This window comes from Cydia fagiglandana, chromosome 24 (genome assembly GCF_963556715.1).
Source record: "Cydia fagiglandana chromosome 24, ilCydFagi1.1, whole genome shotgun sequence".
NCBI lineage: Eukaryota > Metazoa > Arthropoda > Insecta > Lepidoptera > Tortricidae > Cydia > Cydia fagiglandana.
In genome coordinates, this window is record NC_085955.1 from 3,929,452 (window position 1) to 3,949,972 (window position 20,521).

Genomic DNA, 20,521 nt, shown 5'->3' on the forward strand with positions numbered 1-20,521 from the left:
TCAGAATGTAAACAAAGATGATGGCTGTCATTCGCGATCCACATTCCACAGATAAAGCACAGATGACACGCGATTTTCGAATTATTCGAACACAGTGTTGCTAACCCACGATTTTTCAAATTTGCCGCCGTTTGCTACTGACAAGATTTGCTTGACCCAGTTATACATTTTCCTACTTTTTGAAATAACAATCGTCGGTTATATTTATTTTGCATAATCACAATCTAGCAACATCACAACACTATCTGTCAACGTCAACGCTCAAACGAAACGAAAATAAATTATTTCACAAGGTGATCAAAGAACGTAATAACGAAACAAAGATGAGTATGCGCGAGGAAGATCGGCAGAAGAACAACAACTGTCCAAGCCGCGGCCTCGGCTTGGCGGCCGCGGCTCTAGGCGTTGGTGTTGGGGCGGCGCTGTACTACTTCCTCAGCAAGAAACCAGAAAACCCAGATGGAGAAGGATCCACCACAGGCTGGTCATGCGAGCAACCTCATACCTTGTGAGTTATTGCATAAGGCTTATTTTACAACAAACACTATTTTACCTAGTTTTTTTTTTACGCTTTGCTTTCGCTTTTGAGCATGATTCCGTAGTCGTTAGTAATTTGCGTTATCTAATTTGAATAGTGTTGATATTAATTAGTAATTTAGCCTTGATATGAATTAGTAATTTAGATGTAATTAATAAAAATGAACAAACATGTTAATTTCACATCTACCCTACATTTCCGTTTCATACTAATTATGATTAAATATGGGTACTTCTAATGTGTTAAATACTTATGTATTTCTTATAGGTTCCATGCAAAATTTTATATTATTGAATATATTTTACATTACTTATGTTACTGGAAATTCTCATATAAATGAATGTGTCTTTTCCGGTAACCCCTAGGTTAACCAAAGACTGCAGGCAGTTTCTTTAGATTTCTCTTTCTTGCACTTACATGTAAGTAAGATATCATAGTTCCAGAACCTATGTAAATTACTTAAAAATGTCTTAACTTTGTCCGTCTATGATTCATATTCGCGTGTTTTACCTTTAGGTAAATATGACATAACTTCATACAAGGAAAAACAGTTAAATAAACTCTCATTTCATTGTAATGTTTCATCTCAAGTTAACTATCCACTTAACAAATAAATTAAATAAAAAGTGTGCATAAGTTTGAGATCACCAAAAAAAAAATGTGACGTTAGAAGTGCTAAAAAAATAGTATATAAAAAGTTAAAGAAACTGCCTGTTCATATGGAAATATTCAGTTATTAAAGGTTGTTCCATATACAGGGTGTTTGGTACATTGTTTGCCAAATTAAAACGGCAGATAGCTTGAGTCATTTGCTATCTTCTCATGCCTAGAGAAACAAAATTGGCCATGATTTTTTTACTACTACGCAAGTAAAATCTTGAAATTTACGAAAAACTGTCATAGACATGATAAAATTTTTTTGCACCAAATTTTAAATTTCTAGTCCTGAGAAGATAGCAAATGACTCAACCTATCTGCCGTTTTAATTTGGCAAACGATGTACCAAACAGCCTGAATTACGTGATATTTTCTACAAATTGACACATTCAGTTGTTTTGTTTTGTAAAAGGTCATTAAAAGTCGAACCAAAAAAAGTGTGCAGCGGATTTGATAGCCCACGCAGTGCAAGTGTCATTTATACGTCATAATTTCATAGAAGTTTGACGTTTAAAATAACACTTTCACTGCGTGGGCTATGAAATCCGCTGCAGACTGTTCTTGGTCTGACTATATTTTTTCATGATTCTAAGCCTCCATTTTATTGCGTGTTTTTTATTAATCACACAATTTTTTTTTGTGTTATTTAGAATTTTATCTCTTTACTTATACTTGGATGTACATAATATATTGACAGTTAAATTTGTATTATTAATAAAAAGCACTATCTAATTGTCGCTTAAAGTCCGTCGAGCCATTTCCGTCAGTAGAAAAAAGCGGCAAATTTATAAAAATTTGGCGCCAAGGGTTATCAGCCCATAGAAATCTTGAATTTCGCGCCTTTTTCTACTGACATAGTTGTTTTTGACTGACTATCATTACTTTTTCGTAAAATGACCCTGTACAAAATATCATACCTAAAACAGAGGCGGCGCGTCAAACATATCCATAGGCAAGCCGTAATTTGGCTTACATATTTCCTTTACAACTGCTCAAACGTTCAAAAACAGGCAAGCCGGTGGGAATCATTTATGAACGCGCCGCCACTGTTACCTAATCACCTATACCACCCATTTTCACCTCACCCATACTATCACTAGACTAGAGCACTTTCGCTTCAACGACTCGGACACAAACATGGAGAACAACTGCAACAACTCCTTCGAAGACTCTTACACCACCGTCTCAGAAGCCACCACCACTGACACAAGCATCCATTCCGACTCTGAGGATTACATCGACGTAATACCCAATATAGAGGAGTCCTTCTCTTTTTCCGAAGATGAATGGGATGTGACCGGGTCGTTAGATGTTCCGAGCGAAGAGAGGAGCAGTGTGTCTCCGGTTAGGATGATGTTCGGGAGCTTGGGAGCGTTTTTTAGCCCTGGACCTAGTGAAAGGAGGCGTAGGTTCGTAAGTTTGCTTGTTTTTTTTTTATTTTTGTTTCTTCGTTGAGTGCACGCGGCGCATTTTTAAAAATAATTTATCTATAAGTAAGTCATAACTATACTCTGTATCTTTAGGTATTTAAATAAAAGTAAACAATTTCTAAATTGTCGGGTAGTTATAACATTTGTTGGTTTACCAACAAAATACAAAGCCTGGATCAGTCACTGAACAACCTGACTTTAACCTACATTATTTGATCGTATAATGTTTTCATCTACCCTCAACTGGCTTAAGGAGCCATTTGAGGATAGATTTTGTTTACAATTATTTAAATACCTAAATATATATGTACCTAAGTTAATCAGAACTAACACATTTTATATCAGTAACTAGTAATTTTGTACTTTTTAAAGACACATTTTATAGCGAAATTATAGGAAAAGTATTTATTAGACTTTGCTTCCTTTCGGAACACCTATCTTTCTTTTTACGGATAGCGACATCTACCGTAAGAGTATTACAACTTAACAGCACCGAAGTCCCAATCCTAAGTAATTTTGAGAAAGCATCAATAATAAACCGCGACTCTCGCAATACAGCAAAAAAACCGGACAAGTGCGAATCAGACTTTTTAGTAAGGTGTTGTAGCGACAACAGATATACATCATCTGTGAAAATTTCAACTTTCTAGCTATCACGGTTCATGAGATACAGCCTGGGGACAGACATACAGACGGACAGTGGTCTTAGTAATAGGGTCCCGTTTTTACCCTTTGGGTACGAAACCCTAAAAAGCAGTAAAAAATTCAGTCAGTCAGTCAGAAATTCTAAAGAAAGTTTTTTTTTCAACTCTATTGTATCTATTCTTATATTATTTACAGATCACAAGAGGAGCGAGATATATTGCGCGCGCAGGCCTTGTAAGCATTTTTAACTGGTAGTAGTTATGGTAGTTTGACTTTCAGTTTTAGTATTAAATAGTGGGACTTGATCTAATACCTTTAAACGAGCAATTCTTGTTTATTTATTTATACTTATATATATTTATTTATATATTTCGGGGATCTCGGAAACGGCTCTAACGATTTCGATGAAATTTGCTATATGGGGGTTTTCGGGGGCGATAAATCGATCTAGCAGTCTTAGGGAAAACGCGCATTTTGAGTTTTTATATATTTTCCGAGCAAAGCTCGGTCTCCCAGATATAGACTAATATAGCTTAAGCGGGCCACTCACACACCTGCCGCAGGGGCAATATTGGAATTGGACCCTTAATTGCCTCCTTAATTGTGATGTGTGTAGAGAAGCAGGGGCAATTTTTAGATTGGGCCTGCAGCAGGGCGGCAGGGGCGCAAGACCTTCCTAGCTCCCTAGATTGTATCTACCGCCCTGCTAGGTTGTTACATGTGTAGTACGATTGGGGCAATTCCAGTCAGTTCATTGGCGACTACCGAACCAAACGGACCCATCCTTTGGTGCTTTGATAACACAGGAGCCATTCTCGTCGACGTGCGTTCAGCGGGACTATCACTTACACACTGAGTGGCAGGCTAGTGTGTAGAAAACAGCCTAAAATTGCTCCGACCGCCGTGCGACCGGTATTGCCCCTGCGGCAGGTGTGTGAGTGGCCCGCTTTAGTAACCCTGCATATAAATATGACTGTAAGTGTGCGGGTGTTTAATAGTCACACCAATAAAAGTCTGCAGCGGATTTGATAGCCCACGGAGTGTGTTATTTATACGTCATAATTTCATAGAAGTTTGACGCTTAAAATGACACTTGCACTGCGTGGGGCTATCAAAATCGCTGCAGACTTTTTACGGTCTGACTGTAATTGTTGCATGTAGATTGTAGGTGCTTAATACAACCTACTTATGTAATTGAATAACTAATAATAGATCGGGATCTCTAGAAGAGGGTCGTATGCATAATTGTTAGACCGCAGTTTGACTTCTGATCCTTGTAGTAGAGCTCTTAGGCTACAAGAAACCTGATGTTGCCGGGCTGAAAAGTGGTGCCGTTCCCCCCACCACCCCCTTGAAAATCCCCTATAAAATGTTCATAGGCTCCAGGATTCTAATCGTTTTAATTTATTTTTAATAGCTCATTTGTGGTAAAAGAAGCTGCTATAACATAAACCGTGATATATAGAATAGTTTGACGGCCGAGGCTTAGCGAGGTCGTCAAGTAATAAGTTTTAAGAGCAGTTCAAAGATGGACTACAGGGGAGTTAAATCTATATTGGATAGTTTTAATTGAATATACAGGTAAAATGATGATAAAAACCACACAGATTAACCTTTCGTAATTTGGAATGCAGAGATTTCTTTGTGGGCGCTGAAAATAAGTTGCAACTTGTAAAATTTATTTGCTCTCATGCTTGCACTTATGCCACTGTAGAGGATAACCGAGAAAAAATAATTTGTACTTTAAATTAAATAAAAAGTATTTTGTAAATACCTATTTTGTATTTTAAATACTAATTCAAAAACTATTTTGTATCTTGCATTTGGAATAGTATATCAAGGAAGTATTTGTATTTTGTGTTTAAATACTTTTTATAAAGTATTTTTATGAAGTAAGTAAGTTTTTTTATTAAGTATTTTTCACATCTCTGTTCCTTATTGTAACCAAATTTGAGAAAATCAATACATATTTTCAATTATGAGTTCTGAAACAGATTTCCAAAGATAAACCTGTGCTGAGGAATAGTGCATCAGGTACATATTATTTGCGACAAATTTATGCTAACAATAAGACCTATGTTTTGGCATATAAATTGATGTCGGAGTTCGTCAGCTGTTGTTTGCTATTTAGAAATTAGGTACACGTGCGAACTTTTTAAAAATTCTGAAATTGCTGTCTAGTTAGCAATCCATTACCCAAAGGCTAAGGGCATAAGGGCATCCTGCACGAAATCAAGAGTTGCGCCACTTAGCATCTGTTTTTGGTACCTACTAATGCGACTGGTGGTATCACAGCCAGTTAGGGAGTGCAGTGCAGGTAGAACATTGCATACTTTTTCGCCAATAGACTGTGCAGCTGAATAGCACCCAAGTATTCGATTTTTCTTGCGTGATCCTTCGAACCATAAACCTGTGCAACCCATCGTTTGAAGTTCACGCCAGAAATAAATACCTATATATCTGTGTCAGAATCTCGGCACGGTTGTTATGTTTGACAGCATGAAATATATGGCAGAACATTCTTGAATCAGCCTCTAAATGGTTACATTTTAGATTATCGACTTCGGTATAAACGGCACCTTGTAATTTAAAACGTTTTGTGAGATCTTCAAATCCACCGGAAATATATAACTCCCGGTTATCCTCTACAGTGGCATAAGTGCAAGCATGAGAGCAAAGAAATTTTACAAGTTGCAACTTATTTTCAGCGATCACAAAGAAATCTCTGCATTCCAAATTACGAAAGGTTAATCTGTGTGGTTTTTATCATCATTTTACCTGTATATTCAATTAAAACTATCCAATATAGATTTAACTCCCCTGTAGTCCATCTTTGAACTGCTCTTAAAACTTATTACTTGACGACCTCGCTAAGCCTCGGCCGTCAAACTATTCTATATATCACGGTTTATGTTATAGCAGCTTCTTTTACCACAAATGAGCTATTAAAAATAAATTAAAACGATTAGAATCTTGGAGCCTATGAACATTTTATAGGGGATTTTCAAGGGGGTGGTGGGGGGAACGGCACCACTTTTCAGCCCGGCAACATCAGGTTTCTTGTAGCCTAAGAGCTCTACTACAAGGATCAGAAGTCAAACTGCGGTCTAACAATTATGCATACGACCCTCTTCTAGAGATCCTGATCTATAAAATAGTCGAATTTTTGTACGTGTTAGGAATAAAGAATTGGTGAAAGAAATAATATTTTAAATATTATTTGTGTGTTAACAGGTGTCTATTATTAGATTATTACAGATTTTATTTATTTCAGGTCGGAAGAAGAACAGATAAAGTTCCTAAACGCTCAGAAATTGTAAGACTGTGTCATTTGCATTGCATGTTATGTTAATCTACCTACGTAATATGACTAAGTTCAATTGTTTTGTAATTAAAATTAGATGCTCATTAAATTACGCCTACAGCATAGTTGTACGGTCAGCCAAGAAAGTGGTCTACCACTTATCGACGGGTCCATATTGGGTCGCATAATAATTGATTGTCCTAATGTAATGTTACGCATAAAACTCATTTCGCATAATTGTTATTGTGCTGGAAATATTAACACATCTGAAAAATTATAACACAAACCTAACCTAACCTACCCTATTTTACACAACCTATGCAAAATATTTCCGAAAATACTTTCTGTTTCAGCTGGAGAAAAATTATGCGAAAAGAGATTTATGCGTAACATTTACATTATGACAATCAATTATTATGCGATGAGATAGGATCCCCTTTTCGACTTTATCAATCAAATGATAGTCGAAAAGTGGTAGACCACTTTGTTGGCTGACTGTACACTGAAATAAATGTCATATACTAAGAAAAAGTGACCATATAAGGCCTCCAGTGCCCCAGGCTGGAATCGAACCAGCGTCCTTTGCTATCGCGGCAGGCTCGGAATCATATGAATGATTTAATTAGAAGGTCGAACATACTGTTCTACCTCAGGGATGGCCAGGGGTCGCCATAAGCCTTCAATAAGATGTTCATATATACTTGGTCAAGCAGATCTTGTCAGTAGAAAATGCGCGAAGGGATATCGACTCATAGAAAATTTGAATTTAGCGCTTTTTTCTACTGACAAGATTTGCTTGACCATCTATACTTGGAAATTTCGACCTATACCGCTGTGGCCCGGTGGTCGAATGGCACAGGCACCTGCCGCGATACCAGAGGACGCTGGTTCGATTCCAGGCACTGGAGGTTTTGGTCACTTTTTCTCAGTACATGACATTTATTTCAGTTTATATAGCAGTGTTTCTACTTGAAATAAAAACAAATAATATTTTTTGAAAATAATTTGATTTGTCTAATACTTACTAATAGCATAGTTGTAGTTCCCATTAGTTATACGAAGTTTTTTTTATACACATGGGGCAGTGAGAGAAAATCAGAATAATAATTTAAGAAAAAAAACAAAATGCAGGTAAAATCTGTGTTAAAACTCGGATACAATATTATCTTAAAATATATCAGCGGATGAAAAACTATTAAGCTAGTAGGGGGGGGGTAATTCGCTTTCCACGGGGTGTCCCATACCATTATATATGAATTTTAGTTCGTGTGTTGGATGTTTTCACGTCTGTACGGGGACAACTGTAGACATTTCATGGAATGCTCCTCTCTTGTATATATATATATATATATTTTTAATATGTCTTAAAGTTTCTGATTTTCTCTCTAGTTTAAAGCGGTATCCAGACGGGATAATCAAATCGACCGATTTGATCAGGAATGAAATTGTCGGCAATCTCCAATTTAATCACCAATTTTAGATTTATGGCGATAAATTGACTAGTCTGGATACGCCTTTACTTACGCAAATGGTATTGAATTTGTTTGAATTTTAATGAATCGAATGAATTTTTTTACTTTCATATACATAATATAGATACCTAATACTTATAAATTTATATCCGTAAATTCCAAACCTACCTAATCTACTGCATGGACTCACTTCATCATACAAACATTCATAAAACAGATATGTGATTGTACCTATGGTATGTTTATAATATTGTTATATATACAGGGTCATTTTTGGACCATTAGCCATATTGTGCGAGGTGATTAGGTAGGTCATACTGAACAAGTTTTTCTATGGGACCAACTCCAAAATCACAAAAAAATTTGGCCGTTTCATACATTTTGGTTGAGTGGATGTCGACGTTTTCTATGGGAAGGCCAAACTTTTAGTGTTCCGTACAAAACTTTGTTTACGGAACACTTGTGGGATCACTTCGGTCTTGTTTTTTGTGATTTCGGGGTTGGTCCCATATAAAAAGTTGTTCAGTATGACTTACCTACTCACCTCGCACAATATGGCTAAAGGTCCAAAAATGACCCTGTATTGTTGGTTATTGTTGTTGTTGTTGTGTTGTTGGACACGAGTCGTATTTAGACTTAAAACGGTGTGTTTTTGTGAACAGAATTAATGAGTAACCATTTTCATGTAGATTTTAGTGTATACAGGTGTCAGTAAGTAGGTAGGTATTTTTTTTGCATGCTTCGCTGTTGCTTTTGCATTTGCACTGAAATATTAAAACTGATATTTTTCTAAATGTCCGAATGGTTAATCTAATGTATTTATGGACTTATCTTTAGAGCAATGGTATTGTGCTCTTATATAAGCATCTCAGAATCAAAAAAACGACATACAGTACATACATCTCACCGTTCGGACATCTTAGAAAAATAAGACTATAGCGTATTTGTGTAAGACTCAGATTCATTGATCCTGTCAGTATAAGATGTGTAAAGTCAAAGAAAAAATCGTGCCTTCGAGATATCTACAAATGATGGCGCTGTACCGCACAGTACACATGTACACAGTATTTTTGACTCCCCCACCTATAATCATCCAAAAATCATGCTTCAAATGACCCCACTTCCTCCTACTTCATGCTACCGTCATCCGATGTCCAGACCCTCCCCCCCCTAATTTGAAATGACGTAATTTATGAATAGCCCCTATGCTATGTACTGTCAAACGTCAATTTTTAAATCCAAAGTTACCGCATGTATACGGGACCGCATAGCGCCATCTATACAGGTAAATCTTGTTGTCTGACCAACTCTGAGGCGTGAATATGTAGGTCATACTGAACTATTTACCATGGGCCCAACGCCGAAATCGCGAAAAAAATTGCAGTTCCATAGAAAACATCGTCATATAATTCGCCGAAAATTATGAAACAGTCGTTTTTTTGCGTTTTAGTTGTTAGCCCCATAGTAAAAGTTGTTCAGTGTGACCTTCATATTCACCCCTCAAGAGTATGGTTAGACACAACAAAATATTTTTCACCACACCAGCTCGGAAAGAATTACTTTGCACTTCAAAAAGGAATAGCAAAGTTGCATTTTATCCACACGTGAGGCAAAGTAATCAAATGCAAATTTTGAGTTGTTTTCTTATGTTTGCTGGTAGAATTGACTTTTAAATTATGATTTTGGAAGATAAATATTTAATAACATTCATTTGGATTTGATTTGGTTTGATTTTGTTTGATATATTACATTTAATATTTGCTTCGGGTTGATGTGGTGAAAAATTTGTGTTTCACTCGGGGGCAAATTTTGTTTAACTCTCGTGCTTTGAAACCCTCGCAACGCTCAAAATTCCATTTTTCGAACCACTCGCTACGCTCGTGATTCAATTTTGGAATCTTTCGCTTGCTCGGGTATCAATATTAGCACGAGCGGTTAAACAACAACTTTGCCCCCTTGTAAAACAAATAACTATTAACTCTGTATTAGTTTTCAATCGATGCACTAATTTGTTTTACACATCTACTAAAAAGCAATGAATCTTTGGTCACACAGCTGTTTCGATACCTACTAAAGACTGATCTAGACGGCGCGTGAACTCGTATGCGATTTTAGTTACATTGAGGACTAATGGTTGCATCCAATTCAGCTGGACAAACAAATACCGCAATGTAATGAAACTCGCATGCGAGTTCCGAGTTCTCGCACCGTCTAAATCAGTCTTAAAACTAACTTCTACTCTCCAGCCGCGAACGCTCGTGGTCCCTTGAGGAGTGCTCCATCTGCTTCGAGATCATGCTCAAAGACCAGGACCTGACCAGCCTGCCGTGCGCGCACAACTTCCACTCGGCCTGCCTGGCGCCCTGGCTGGCGGAGCAGCAGACCTGCCCCAACTGCCGCAAGGCTGCTGAATGAAGGTGAGGTGTTCTGTAGCTGCCGACAACTGCCACTCGGCCTGCCTGGCGCCCTGGCTGGCGGAGCAGCAGACCTGCCCCAACTGCCGCAAGGCTGCCGAATGAAGGTGAGTGTTCTGTAGCTGACAACTGCCACTCGGCCTGCCTGGCGCCCTGGCTGGCGGAGCAGCAGACCTGCCCCAACTGCCGCAAGGCTGCTGAATGAAGGTGAGTGTTCTGTAGCTGACAACTGCCACTCGGCCTGCCTGGCGCCCTGGCTGGCGGAGCAGCAGACCTGCCCCAACTGCCGCAAGGCTGCCGAATGAAGGTGAGTGTTGTGTAGCTGCCGACAACTGCCACTCAGCCTGCCTGGCGCCCTGGCTGGCGGAGCAGCGGACCTGCCCCAACTGCCGCAAGGCTGCTGAATGAAGCTGAGTGTTCTGTAGCTGACAACTGCCACTCGGCCTGCATCGCGCCCTGGCTGGCGGAGCAGCTGACCAGCCCAACAAGGTAGCATGAAGAGAGCAAGAAATGAGCTAATAGAAAGTCAAAGAAAAAATCACTCAAAGAGCTAATAGAAATCTTTTGAAATATGGCACGCAGTCGCTTGCGCGTACCGAGATTCCTGTTATATTTATTTTGATGTGATAACGTCTTTTAAATCGATGAACACCGGTACCAGTTCTCCATGGTAACGTTGTGGACAGATCTCCATGATAACGTTACGGTCACGTTTTCTTATGACGTTATCACGCAAAATTGTCGCCCGTAAACCGACTTTACAGACAACCATATTTTTAATATTATTTCAGCTATTACTTCGCGTTTTCTCATCGTATCACTGAGGCGAGCGTGAGCCGGGTCTCCGCGCCGAACACCGCGTCTGCCAGGTTGGTGAACCTCTGAAGATACGTCCAAGACAAGCCAAAATAACAATCATAAACCAACACTTCAAGCGTCTAAAACTTGACTGTAACAGTCTTTAAGGCTCATTTAGACGGTGCGAGAACTCGCATGCGAGTTTCATTACATTGCGTTAAGGCCTATTTAGTAAATATCGCACCATGTAAATAGTATTTACATGGTGCGAGAACTCGCATGCGAGTTTCATTACATTGCGGTATTTGATTGGTCGGCTGAATTGGATGTAACCGATAGTCCTCAATATAACTAAAATCGCATACGAGTTCGCGCGCCGTCTAAATCAGCCCTTATTTGATCGGAATGGGAATGAGCCTTAAAAATTTGAGTATAGTCGTAAAAAAATAAATCCTCCAAAATCTGACCAATTGATAAAAATCGAGGCAAAATGTTCAGTGATTAAGCCCAACTTTCAGTGGGGCAAGTTTAAGCAGACTTTCATTTGTGTCGCTTAACTACAAACTCGGGTAAATCCATTCGACCCTCAGCAAATATCTAGCCTACTACCTTAATACCAAATATCAAATATCTTTATTTTGCATAAAATATGGTACAAAAGATGGAGCAATTAAGAAGCACATGCATACTTCACCAGCAACTGGCAGGGCGCATAATCTGACAGAAGGATTTACCCGAGTTTGAAGTTAAGTGTCCCATTGTACCTACATTAAAAGCCACGGTTAGATGCGCTTGTTTGAACTGCGATATAGTTTTTCTTACAATAGTAATGTTATAAACATTTTTTTCTAATCTGCATCAATAAAATAGTTATTTATATAGCTCGAATGAAATAGTATCTAAGTTTTTTTTTCTTCAGATGTCAGCCAATCGATGACATAAGACTACCGCCTCTAGTTCTCATTAATGTATTGTATCATAATTGGTGATTTTCCTTTTAAAATTAACTATGACAGTCCTAATAATTGTACCTATAGGAGCGTTCCATCGTTACGTAAGGTACATTCGGACCCGCTTTTTAGGGTTCCGTACCTCAAAAGGAAAAAACGGAACCCTTATAGGATCACTCGTGCGTCTGTCTGTCCGTCTGTCACAGCCTATTTTCTCGGAAACTACTGGACCAATTAAGTTGAAATTTGGCACACATATGTAAATTACTGACCCAAAGATGGACATATTTTTTTATAATTTTAAAATACATAGTTTCGAAGTTATTCGACTTTCCGAGACTGGTTCTTTTATGGGCTTGCCTTTTTACAGTGTAATATTGGTATCATCTTAAAGCTGTTTGTTCTCTTAATAAACTGTTTAATTTACTTTTACTATAATACGCAAGTCGACAACGTAATTCGGAATTAAAGCAAATATTTCGTAAGCGAGTCGCATGCAAAATACTTTAATACTTTGTCCTGCGCGTACATATTGCATAATTAAAGAATTAAAAAAAACTAGATGAAAAATTTACCCTTTTCATGGAATGCTCCTATAGACGCAATTTGGGATCTTAATAAAGTCTTTTAATATCTAGTCATTGACTGTGAAGTTGACAGTTTTTAAAATAACAAGGAATACTCGCCACTAATATGCCAGATCTTATGTAAAAATTGTATATATTTAAATCTTTTCGACTTTATATTACGAGAAGAAATGAAAACTGCCATTCATGACACCAATGGCACTTTTTGTAAAAAAGATGAGACCGGAATATGCTTTCTATTTCATTGTGTAATTTTTTTTGCGTTAATAGAATAGTAGTAGGCAATAATATTAAGCCTTATTGAGCAATGAATTTGATTACTAATAATAATAGTAGTTTGATTATCATGAGAGAATGTATAGAGTCAGACCAAGAATAGCCTGCAGCGGATTTGATAGCCCACGCAGTGCAAGTGTTATTTTAAACGTCAAACTTCTATGAAATTATGACATATAAATAACACTTGCACTGCGGGGCTTTTAAATCCGCTGCAGACTTTTTTTGGTCCGACTCTACGCAACTATGTGTTTAGACATCATTTCACATATCATTTATTAAAACTTTATTTCATAGATATTGGAACCTAAATAATTTCAACAGTGTTTTCCCACTTAAATTTCCTATAAAGTAAGTCGCTGCCCCAATATTACATGGTTCTATGTTACTATTTCAAGATAGTTGAAATTCGACTTAATCGGCGCGATTCGGGAAATGAATTAGAGATTAACTAGATACGATATAGTAAAGATATGTGACGTCCCACGGCTAAAGATACCTTATGACGGTTGGTGCTTACGCTATTATTAACGACGCTAAAATTTTATTGCGGCGCTATGCGACTAATGCGACGTAAGCGCCAGCCGCCATAAGGTACCTTTTGTCGGGGAACGTCACATATCTTTACTATTTCGTATCTAGTGAATCTCTTATTCATTTCCCGAATCGCGGCGCCAGCCGCCACAAGGTACCTTTTGCCGTGGAATGTCACATATCTTTATTATTTCATATCTAGTGAATCTCTAATTCATTTCCCGAATAGAGCCGAATGTCACAATGACAATGTTTAAATTTCAGTGCCTCTACCATCAGTTGGCAGAGTATTTTTCACTTACTTTCAGTGAATAAACGTGCCGTGTGTCACGTTTCACGTTTCTTTGCGGTCTTATGTACCTAACTTCACTCCACTCCAAACGATGCTGTCCCTTTCTAAGTATACTAAAAAACAGAGCAAGAGTTATCGGAGTTTTATACAGCGCCTCTAGGATTCACCTAAAGAACTAAATAACAAAATTGACACATTTTCTCACGTCTACGTAATTTACTATCTATGCATCTCGCTCTCGCATATTAGTGCAAGTGAGATGCACAGAAAGTAATGTTACATATACTGATGGTAGCCGTGAATATGGAGGGTAGAGGTAAGGAGAATCCTTTATGACTTTATGAGAAAACTCCTTTATGGGAGAATATTTGCAAAAACTGGGCACGCTGTCAGCTATTATAATTTTTCTAAATCTCTCCAGAGTAGCGAAAAAAAGAAAACCCATAAACCTAGTTTTTCATTGTATCAATACCGTACTAATAATCATGGGGAATGGAAGATACTCGTATTTACAAGTGGAAAAACGTTTTCTCTTTTTGTATGGACGATTACGTAGTATACTTCCCTCTTAAGGTTTTTGACGGAGACTTTTTCATTATTAATTACATGGAGATTGTATTCCTTACCTCTACCATCCACTAAGAGCATTTAGAAGGGAGATGTCATCGCTGTCATTTTCTTTACAAAACAGTCTGCCGATTTTTGCGGGGGAGGGGACGTCAAATGTATTGCTATTTCTACATGATTTGTACATGATTGTCCATACAAAAGTTTGCACAATTGTGCAAGTTTTTCGGCAGAGGGGTAAGTAATAATGTCAGGAAAAAAATAAAGAGTATACCTACGAGACTACTATGACTATGATATTTGATTTATTCGGTTGTCAATATAAAACAAATGTAGGTGTTCTTTCTTCTCGTATGAGACGCCATTACTATGTAGTCTTGCTTGAGATTAATAAACATTACCAATATGGTGTTAAAACAAGCTTTTCTTTCCTGCTTGGAACCCTAATCCTAAATCCTAACAGTAAGCACTCAATGGCCACTCCAGTTATTAAATGCTCTAAGACCAGTTTTGTCACTTTGTTACTGACTCAACCTTCATTCTACAATTTTTTAAAGATTTGACGTTGCCATAGTTACGAAAATAATAAACATCAATGTTAGTAAACAATGTATAAATTAAAATATAATTGTATTCAAGACAAAAATTGCAAAATATGATAATTACGTAAACATCATTAATAATCCAGTTAAAATTATGACATTGCGTGTTAAAAAATAGGAAGCAAAGTATACGGCGCGATTATACAAGCTACTTTTGGCTACATATTTATTACCTATGATGAAAATAGTACACACATGAGAAGAAATCTTAAAATATTAAAATAGGTATGTATTATAATGGTCCGCTTCAGTCCGCATCATGACAGCGGCCGTCTCCTACTGCTAAGTAACATTATCTAATAGAGTGTCCGGAAAGAGAAAAGTCGTGAAATTTAGGGGAGCTCATACATTATACCTACGACTCTTCTCTTTCCGCACAGACCCTACGTATGACCTTAATAGCGATCTTAATTTTATAGTACCTATCTGATCTCGAGTATATTTCAGTGCCAAGCGCCCCATTTCCAATACAAAATGAACCCACGCAGCGGGTTTTTGGCAATAAATGTGATTAAATCTTATTTAAATTTTCAGATTCAGAACCACCAGCAAAAGTTTTTGAAGAAAGTTTTATATTTCCTGTTACCAAGTTGACATGAAAAACGATTACCTAGGTACCAAACACAATAATTTGACCAACGGAAAATAAAATAATACTTACTTAGTAAAGAAAAATAAATAAACCCACAGAACATTTGTATGTTTTATTTTATTTAAGATAATAATGCTTAATAAAATACGTAGCAATTCTTGTGTAAATATTATAATAGGTCTTGCGGTATGTCTTATTCTTTCTATGTGTTATGTGCACCCAGCAACAAAAACAGCAACATGTCTATGTACCGCTCCTTGTATTGAGCCTTAATTCTTAATACATATGTAACTTCTACATGCATACATGATGCAATCCGGGTTTTCATGGAAATGTTGTTTTCAATCAGCTTCTTGCCTAAAACCAAAAACTGCTCGTAAGCAATGTGATTTTCGCAAATGTAGCAGTAGAAATAGGAAAATATGATGTCAAGTATAACTCATTACCTTTGTACTAAATCAGCCTTTTATCGAACTATTAATTGATTTATCCCTTAAAGTTTTGCTTGAAGTTCACATACTGTTATAAATTTATACATATTACGTTGAAAATTGCATTAATATTCGTGAAAAATCAGCGTATTTGTTGTGTTTACAAGTTGACAGAAATGTCACGTTGGAAACGCACGTATTTTTCCATAACATCTGTCACGTTTACTCGCGTAAAGTATTTACGCAGAATAATTCTGGCTCAGTTTTCATTATATAATTAGAAAGAGAGCGTTTTAGGTGTGAAGTTAGGCAAGTATGGAAAACTCGCGTAAACACGTTTGTAACTCATGGTACAAATTGAAATTTTTAGTTCTTTACGTGACCGGTAGAGGCACTGTACAATTACTCCATACATTTTCCTTAACTTTCTCACTATCTTCACTTCTCACTGTCATTCACGGAACTCATAGTAGAGCTACAGTTCGATAAAAGTGAAACAGAACCCTGTAATATTGGGCCAGCGAAGTGACAACTTGGCAATTTTTTTTAATTTTTTTTTGCTCAAAAATAATTCCGGTTCTTTTTCGGTCTAGGTGTGATTTATTAACTCATTTCTCATTTAAATCAACAGCTTAATAATGTTATTTAGAGTCGGTCCAAAAGAAGTCTGCAGCGGATTTGATAGCCCACGCAGCGCAAGTGTCATTTTTACGTCATAATTTCATAGAAGTTTGACGTTTAAAATAACACTTTCACTCCGCGGGCTATCAAATCCGCTGCAGACTATTCTTGATCTAACTATACCACTTAGTGATAATAAATATTTGTGGATCAAATAAAATGTTATAAGATTTTACTCTTCGATAAATTTTAGTAATTTTAGATAGAGTGTCGCACCAAATTATGAAATTGTATTCTATGCATATGCACAAACGCTTAAGGTTAAATTTGCTGTGGTAACATTGTTCATCATTTCGTAACCAGTACCTATTAGTGTTTTCTCAAATAATCTAACTATATTGTATCTCCATCTCTGTCGCTCAATGAAAAGGCCAAGTAATATTGCTAAGGGTCTGTCTGTTTGTGTTTACTCATTCAATTTTGTTACTGAACGCAAATGTATGATGAAATCGCACAACACTAAGGCCCACTTGCACCAACCCAGTAACCCGGGGTTAAGCGATTAATCCGTTAACCTAGTGTCAAATTGTACTGGTAACCATGGCAACTCCAGGTTAACCCCAGGTTAGTGGAATGGTGCAAGTGGGCCTCGATGTAAAACAGACCATAAGGCTAATCTTGTCAACACTATACCTACATGAAATGTTTTTGGTGGGATATACTTTCCATGAAACTAAGAAATAACGAAACTAATTAGGCACAACTCAAAATCTACAAGGCAGACGATGTTACCACAGTGTTACAATATCAGAGACATTTTGAAAATTGTGATTTAACCTCTAGCCGCCCATACGTCAAACCTTGCCAAGCAAAATGAAATTTTATTTTGACAACACAAAGTTCAAATTGGGCTGGAACAGGAGACCTTTTTATAGGTTTCTGGGCGGCTAGACGTTAAAAAAGATGTAAGTATAATGTAATGTTGGTAGGTATGTATACTCTGTATCTTTCGGTACCTACTGAAATAAAAGTAAAGGAATAATTTGTACATTATCGGGTAGTTATCAAATTTATTGGTTAACCAATCAAATACAAAACCACCTGGATCTGTCACTCAACGACCTGATTTTAACCTACATTATTTGATCATGTAATGTTTTCATCTACCCTCAACTGGCTTAAGAGGCCATTTGAGGGTAGATTTTGTTTACTCTTTTTTAAATACCTAAAGATACAGAGTTTAGTTACTATTTAGTCATATTGTCTCCGGCAGTGTAGGAATCAATCACTATCACCTCAATATATCAGGCCCGGTTTATGAGACCCTCCCTCTTCCTTTCCTCATGTCATCATCATCATCATAATCATCATCATCTCAGCTATAAGACGTCCACTGCTGAACATAGGCTTCCCCCTTGGACCTCCATACGTGCCGGTTGGAAGCGACCCGCATCCAGCGTCTTCCGGCGACCTTAACAAGGTCGTCTGTCCATCTTGTGGGTAGACGTCCTACGCTGCGCTTGCTAGTCCGTGGTCTCCACTCGAGCACTTTTCGACCATCGGCCATCTTGTCTGCGTTCCCCATGTATTTACTCTTTATTTTGTATTATTGCGCCCTTAATTCGGTTCGGGTGAGGGTCCATTGAAATTTGATAATACGTTGCCGACATCGTTGTAAGCTTCACTTTAACACATTCGTTGCCACCCAGCCAAACAACACATCCACGCCACAACAATTACGTCATATAACGTTGACGACCGGTCTGGCCTAGTGGGTAGTGACCCTGCCTGCGAAGCCGATGGTCCTGGGTTCGAATCCCAGTAAGGGCATTTATTTGTATGATGATACAGATATTTGTTCCTGAGTCATGGGTGTGTTCTATGTATTTAAGTATTTGTATATTATATATATCGTTGTCTGAGTACCCACAACACAAGCCTTCTTGAGCTTACTGTGGGACTTAGTCAATCTGTGTAAGAATGTCCTATAATATTTATTTATTTATTATTATATAAAGCTGTAGTATTCAGTCAACTGTAAAAATATGGGTGTAGACAACTTAGTCAAAAGTATGTCCCATAGTTCTTAATTCACTGACATAAGTTATGAGACATATTTTTGAGATGATTTGTACACCCATATTTTTACAGTTGACTGTACCACGATCCCGACTATCGGGTCGTCCGGCCTGGGAACGAAATCATAAAATACCCGATAGTCGGGTTTTCGGCACTGAATGTGTTAAGATTGAAGGTATTAAAATTGAAATCGTAGGTGTCTTTACCTTCTACTCTGCCGTACACAATAACTTTTAAATTTTGCTTGTAAATTGTCCATCCAATATTAGCATAGATATCGCTGTTAAGGTTTTTAAAATGTATATTTTTTCATAGATGTTTTGTACAGTTGACTAAATCGAAAAACTGTAGTTTTACTAACCAACGTTGACCGTTTTAAATGAATTACTTATATATTTATTATGTTTTGCTAAAATTGTAAATTGTGTAGATAGACGTAAAACAAATGAAGTGTAGATTAGTAATAGTATACCTACTTATGATAAAAAATATCAGAGCGTTTAAAAAATAATAGAAAAACTTTATTCCATCGAGTGATAAATTGTAGATATTATATTTGTTGTATTTAATGAGGGTTTTCTTACATTCTAACATTTATGGAAATAATATAGAGTACTGAATGTCAGAAGGTCCTTAATGCGATAGGTATTCTTCCATTATTTCATGTGATAGGAGCTTTATTTATGTACTTATAGCGTTTCTGTTGACTAAGGCCTAAAAATATAGATTGATTAATAAATGCTCAATTAACAATTATCGTCTTATTATTTGTATGTTTAGGCCATTTGCACTATTCCACTAACCCGGGGTTAACCGGTTAAATCTGGAGTTGCAATGATTATCAGTACAGTTTGACACTGCCGACACTGGGTAAACGGTTTAACCGGTTAACCCCAGGTTAACCCTTTTCCAGGCATAGTACGATATATATACCACAAACGCGCCAAAAATTTAAGGTTCAAATTATTATTAGGTAAATTATTATATTAATTGGAATATATTTGGTTTTATTGGAAAACCTTGTAGATTGGTGCGGCCTGGAAAGGGGTTAAATTACGTACCTATAGTTCGTTTTTTAGCATTAGTATTAAGGTAAACAATCTTGATGTGTCTTTTAATTGAAAAACACATTTAAAAAATAAGTTGCGGCAAATATATATGTAACAATTATTAATCTAATACCATCATTTATATTCTTCTGCTTTCATAAATGATAGTTACTGATTTTTTTCAATTAAAAGACCTGCCAAAATCGCTTACCTTCTTCCAAGTTCTTTCTAATGCTAAAAAAACGAACTATAGGTAATACTTAACTCTTAGGTGACAATGGTATTTAACTCAATTATTTGGGCCTCGGCCCTGTGAGCTCTTTTTTTAGGGCTCGCCTCATGTCTTGACCTGAGTAGTACTATTATTTATTCTGTGCCGATACCGTCCGGCGGACTGTTAATCAGTGGGCCTCTTAAAACAAAGTCCCCCGCCGCGTCCGTGTGTTTGTATGTTCGCGATAAACTCAAAAAATACTCGACGGATTTTCATGCGGTTTTCACCTATCACTATCAATAGAGTGATTCTTGAGGAAGGTTTAGGTGTATAACTTTGTTTTCATCACACTCGCTCAGTAAATGTGGAATTGCACGCAGGCTTAGCGGGAGTTATAGAAAAAGCGTTTTCCCTAGGGAGTTATGAAGTTTCTAGAACCATAATTAACAGTTTTTTGTCTTTATACTTA

The 20,521-nt window shown here is 37.2% G+C and overlaps 1 protein-coding gene across 3 annotated transcripts; it reads left to right on the forward strand.

Moving 5' to 3' along the window:
* The first annotated feature begins 220 nt into the window (after window positions 1–220).
* Window positions 221–19,542, forward strand: LOC134676292 (uncharacterized). 3 transcript variants are annotated; one of them, XM_063534665.1, is made up of 5 exons: window positions 221–508; window positions 3,466–3,504; window positions 6,545–6,586; window positions 10,293–10,463; window positions 11,252–19,542. In XM_063534665.1, exons 1-4 carry the CDS (start codon window positions 324–326, stop codon window positions 10,459–10,461), a joined length of 435 nt encoding a protein of 144 aa, XP_063390735.1. In that variant the 5' UTR covers window positions 221–323; the 3' UTR covers window positions 10,462–10,463; window positions 11,252–19,542. The 3 variants fall into 3 exon arrangements, with proteins under 3 accessions (XP_063390735.1, XP_063390736.1, XP_063390737.1); XM_063534666.1 differs by lacking the exon at window positions 3,466–3,504 and having other exon boundaries at window positions 223–508; XM_063534667.1 differs by lacking the exons at window positions 3,466–3,504; window positions 6,545–6,586 and having other exon boundaries at window positions 228–508.
* Window positions 19,543–20,521: the final 979 nt, after the last annotated feature.